Source organism: Gymnoscopelus microlampas (assembly GCF_963454915.1).
Source record: "Gymnoscopelus microlampas genome assembly, chromosome: 9".
In the NCBI taxonomy this organism is placed as follows: domain Eukaryota; kingdom Metazoa; phylum Chordata; class Actinopteri; order Myctophiformes; family Myctophidae; genus Gymnoscopelus; species Gymnoscopelus microlampas.
The window spans coordinates 37,532,717-37,538,136 of record NC_139946.1 but is presented as its reverse complement, the minus strand read 5'-3'; the positions used below and the strand labels follow the sequence as shown (position 1 = coordinate 37,538,136).

At 44.4% G+C, this 5,420-nt stretch overlaps 1 protein-coding gene across 1 annotated transcript; it reads right to left on the bottom strand.

Moving 5' to 3' along the window:
- Nucleotides 1-242: 242 nt before the first annotated feature.
- Nucleotides 243-2,651, bottom strand: dmrta2 (DMRT-like family A2; the record flags this gene model as incomplete). The annotated part of the gene is made up of 2 exons (XM_084066874.1): nucleotides 243-1,427; nucleotides 2,162-2,651. The coding sequence occupies 2 exons, from the start codon at nucleotides 2,649-2,651 to the stop codon at nucleotides 541-543; spliced, it is 1,377 nt and encodes a 458-aa protein (XP_083923000.1). The 3' UTR covers nucleotides 243-540.
- Between the last annotated feature and the right edge of the window lie 2,769 nt (nucleotides 2,652-5,420).

Genomic DNA, 5,420 nt, shown 5'->3' with positions numbered 1-5,420 from the left:
CAATGTCCATTCTTTATGGCAGTGGTTTTCAACCCTTTTCATATGAAGGTCCATTATTTATTCGGCATTTGAGCCATCATTCGATGAGATTTAGCCTCTAAGACCGAAAACTTAGAATATATTGTTATATCGTTGGATAAGATTTTGTCCACAATTCCACGTATTGATGTTGGTACCATAGGGGAGAGATAACACAGGCAAACGTTGATCAACATAACCAACCCTTCTTCTACGTTCTCTGTGTGTAGATTTCTTGTAAATATAAGTAATGCAGATGTTTAACATTTAACTCTTGACTCGAGAGAGTCAAATGAAACCAAATGCACCCATAAGGGTCCAATTGGTTTCATTTTACACTCTCAAAGTTACAAATCTATAAGGGTCATTTGGTTACCAACTCTCCATCATTTAGCTGGGGACCACCTGGAACCCCCTCAAGGACCACTGGTGGTCCCCGGACCACGGGTTGAGAACCACTACTTTATGGGAATGTATATTGCCTGATCAGTCGCAGTCCAGGTTCAGAGGTTTACAACCACCTCACTGCTTGTCAGGCGTGTTGTTGACCAGAGGGCCGTACAGGCCGTTGGCATAGCCTTGCTCCTTGTGTAAGAGCGTCCTGTCCCTTATGAGGTCACTGAAGGCATAGTCCATGGGGGGTCTGAAGCCCAGAGTCGGCATCAACCCGGTGGTGGAGTACGGCGTCATGAACGCCAGTCCCCGGCTATGAGCCGAGTAGGCCAAGCGCAACGGGTTGAGTCCTAGATGAGTGCCCAGTGGGTAGGCGCTGGGGTCGGCGCCGAAGTGCGGGGCGTTGGGCTGGAGAGGAGAGAACGCGGAGCGGTTGCTGAGCGTCATGGCTCCCGGCAACATCGGTCTCGTGGGCGCGGTGGTGGAGATGGGAGACGGGTGATGCGCGTTCTGGATCTGGAGCATCCGTTCGGCCGTCCACGTCTCCTCCGTATGAGCCTTGCTGTGAGCGTGGCCGCCCGCGCTGTTGTTGAGGATCTGCTCGATGGCTTGGACCACGTCCTTCCCGCAGCCCTGCAGCACCAGCTCCAGGACGCTCCGCTTGTGCGTGGGGAACACCCGCGTGAGGATGTCTATGGCGTTCATGTGCCTGGAGGCCGCGGACGACGGGGACGGCTCCTCTCGGTCGTCTTTGTCGGTCTCGGAACCGGAGTCCGAGCCCAGCGGACTGACGGAGCCCGGGGTCTCCTCGCCGTCTTTCAGGGGTTTGGGAACCGGAGAGTTAACGAACGACTCGCCGTCTCCGTTCTCTGAGCCCGAGCCACCGTGTCGGACATCGGGGGAGGAGATCCCTGGGCCCGAGTCGCTGTCGGTGGACACTGATTTCCCCATGTGGGGGGTGCTGGATCCAGCCATGTGGCTCTTGGTGAACAGCTCGTACTTCTGGAGACTTGAATCTGTGACACAAACCATTGCGAATGTCACTATAGCAGCAATATATTCACATCATGATTTAGCCCCGAATAAGAATGGTAGAATAAAATAGCATTCTCAATAAGAATCTGAATTTAGCACTGGTCAACAAACAGGACCAAAAATGTCTCCTTTACGCACAGAATTAAATGTTAGGCTAATTAGGCTTCAACTAATTTGTCCATATTAACCTATTGCCTACTCGTCCATATAGACTCACAGTCACAACATATAGGCTACCAGCTACCTGTCATTTAGACCACTGGTTCTCAACCTGTGGGTCGGTACCCCCAGGGGGGTCCCCACATGATTTTGGGGTGGTCCCCACATGATATAGTGAAGTGACAATTTAAGGAATTTTAAGACCTTTTTAATACCTCAAAAGAAATAAAAGAAAAAGACCATTACTGCCTCAAAAGTATGATCAACAAACTATATTACATTGGCCAACAAACATTGGCCAAATTGTCAAATAATAGGCAGAATTTGTGAAAATAGCTGATCTACAAGTTCATTATCTGAGGAATCGAGTCAAACAAAATGTAATGCCTCAACTCCTACAATTCCAAGTACTTGTCAGGGGTGGGGGGTCCCCAGTTCAGATATGACTATTTTGAAGGGTCAACGCCTGAAACGGTTGAGAACCATTGATTTTAGACAGTGCACCAGTACATGGGTGTCTATAGGCTGCATCAAAAATATATATAACATCACTCACCTGAGTTACTCTCGCTGCCGACGGAGCCGAACACCTCGTAGTTCTGCCGCGGGGGGATGATGCCGTTGGCGGCGGCCAGCGCCAGGCCCTCGGCGGTGCCGTAGAGGAGCTGCAGCTCCCGGGCCTCGTTCTCCTCCTGCGCCTGCTGCCTCCGCAGGGCCACCTGCGCGGCCATGACGCGCTGCCGCTCCGCGATCAGCGTGCACTTGGCGCACATGCAGTCCTTCCAGCGGCAGTAGCGCTTGTGTCCCTTCAGGGCGGACACCACGCCGTGGTTCCTGCAGCGGGCGCACTTCGGGGTGCGCGGGTACTTCTCCGTGGCCCGGTACAGCAGCGGAGGCCCCCGCAGCAGGCTGCTGGCCATGGACACGGGGATCGATAGTGATGCTGCTGCTGCTGCCGCCCCCGCTGCCGCTGCCGCCGCCGCTGCCCCGGGATGGACCTGGTGGGAGGCCGATGAGGCGGTGGGGTGCTCCGGTCTCACGTCCATGCCCTCTATTCTCGCCGATTTGACTTCAATTTAGCCGAAAAACGAAGTGAAATGATGATCTGTTGTTGCCTATGTCTTGACACAGCCTTGTTTTTGACTAATAATGTAGAGACGTTTGCTGCGCAGTTCCCGACATCTCTGGCCAACAGGTGAAATTAGGAGTCTCCTATATTCTTAGGATAGGGTTCTATTCTCCTATAGTCTTCCTATTAACGAAAATGCGGCAATCTGTCAGAAAGTTACACCTATACGCCGTCTCTATAGTCTCAGTGAAGTGACGGCTTCAAAGCGCTATTTGAAGGAGTTACAGTGGAATTAAAATCCAAGGCACTGTGATAGAGCCTTCCTCCCTCTGCTTAAAGTTATCTTCTCAAGGAGGAGCCGAGGTTGTTGAGACACTAACTACCTCAAGAGATTGTCAGTGGATACAGATCTCTCTCTCTCTCTCTCTCTCTCTCTCTCTCTCTCTCTCTCTCTCTCTCTCTCTCTCTCTCTCTCTCTCTCTCTCTCTCTATTGTTGCTCCTACGTTTTCATTAGACAAATTTAACAACAATGTGGCGTCTGCCATTGGCCAAAGGGGGAAGGGGCAATCTGATTGGCTTGCCTCTTCTTTTTTTTCGTCCTCAACTGTGTCCACCTTGGTTCTTTTTCAAAATATCAAGTGTTTAGACTTTAGAATTTCAAGGAGGATTCTGGAGAGCTCAAATCGAAGCCTGTATTTAAAAAATAATTATTACAGATTTCAACCGCAGATAATATGTTAGTCTCATTAATTGGATGGACTAATAAATGTAAGTCATGATGACATTAAAAAATATTTAACACTGGGTCAATTGCGAAAAAGTTTTAAGCTAATAAAAACACAAAAATATGTTGCATTACTTATTGGTTGACAGACTCAAACGTTGAGTAAGGGTTATTTGTGCAATTTAATGCATCTGCAGTTCCAATGCTGTTATTTTTTTCCTATGTGAAAAATACACTATAGGCCTATTGAGTCATCAAGCTATTAAGGTAAGTATAATTTATATTATTGATTTGAGTGGTGGAATGTAAAATCGCATCCTCGTCAAAAATAGTGATGTGATATGTTGACACTGTCAAAACTGCAATAATATTTTGTCAATGTGAGATCTAAAAGAGACCTTAATAGGCCTACAATTTATGCAAATTAATCATATCCTTGTTTTTGAACTGGGAATATTTATAATGATCATTGATTATTTATTAACCAGTAGCTAATTATGACGCTCTATTTTTTTTATATATATTTTTTTGTCATCATTTTGACACAACGTGTCTAGACAGAATGTTTTATGTCCCCTGATTTTCTTTTAAATCTGTAATAATTTTCTACAGTGTATTGACTATTGATGCGAGTTTTACAATGTAGCTATGTTAAAATGAACGAAAACTACCTTTATTCTTCGCACGTTTGTTTGTTTGTTTCACATATTATTTTCAGGAATATGTTAAGATAGCCTAACGTTTCACATTTCTGTCTCGTCAACAGCCGCTGAAACATCACAACGAAAGGGGGGAAAATGACGAAAATGTTTGTTCTCAATGTTCTGCATCATTTTACAACGACCATGTTAATGTTTATCAACAATTCGGAGAAACAAATCGTCAGTGTATTTTATACCTTTTAATAACCGAATCATTTTGACAATAGTACAGTCAGTGCTAATTGGTTATCGTTCATTATTTCAGATTATAAATAATTCGTGTAAAATGTGTATATATAAACCGTATTAAAACGCACTGTAATACAGAAAAACTGTCTATATACAGTAGATAATTGACTCAAATGAATGTGAATCAGAGTATTTAGCAGGGACCGTGTGATCTGTCCTCAGCCGTTCAGCATCACCATGTTCATCTTCAACTTTATTCTCTGTTGTGCAATATTCCATTCCATTTCTATCGTATATAACGTATTATTTTGATGATCCTTTCAAGAGAAAAACAGAGGATTTGCAGTTAATTATATGACAAACTGGCCACATAAGATATGCTCGGCCTAATGTTTCACAGAATAACAGAATGCCACCTTGTCCCGAATTAAGAAAGCTAAATATCACTGTGATGAATGATGAGATGGTGCATGGTTAACATTAAAAGCAAGAAAAAAAAAGTTTGGTACTTGTTTTCTCACCTGTTGGTGCTATTTAATTTGAGATGAAACAGTTATAGAAATTTCCGCCGTGGAAAAAATCTATCTATAGCAAAAAATGTCCAGATCCTTGGAAGCCTATAAAAAAAGATCTTGGTAAAGAACAACGGTATGCAACTTCACAGCAGCTGCATGGTGCGCCTCTGGCCGCTTAGCACATTGGTTGGTCGTGAGTGACCCCCCAAAATAATAATCATATTTGAACTGGGGACCCCCAACGCTGACAAGCACTTGGAATTGTAGGAGTTGAGGCATTACATTTAGTTTGACTCATTTCCACAGATAAATATTGCCAAAAATAGCCGATCTACAAGCTCCCGACGCATAGCAAGGCGAGGCGTTGTGAGCTTGTAGATCAGCTTTTTTAACAATTTTTGCCTTTCTTATATTATTTGACAATTTGGCCAATGTTTGACCAGTTTTTATAATAATATATAATATTATAAAAACTGCTCAAACATTGGCCAAATCAACACACTAGTATATTATAGTGTGTTGATTACTTTTGATGCAGTAATGGTCTCTCTCTCTCTCTTTAAAAAAAAAAGGTATTAAAAAGGTCTTAAAGGTCCTTAAAAAATCATGTTGTGGG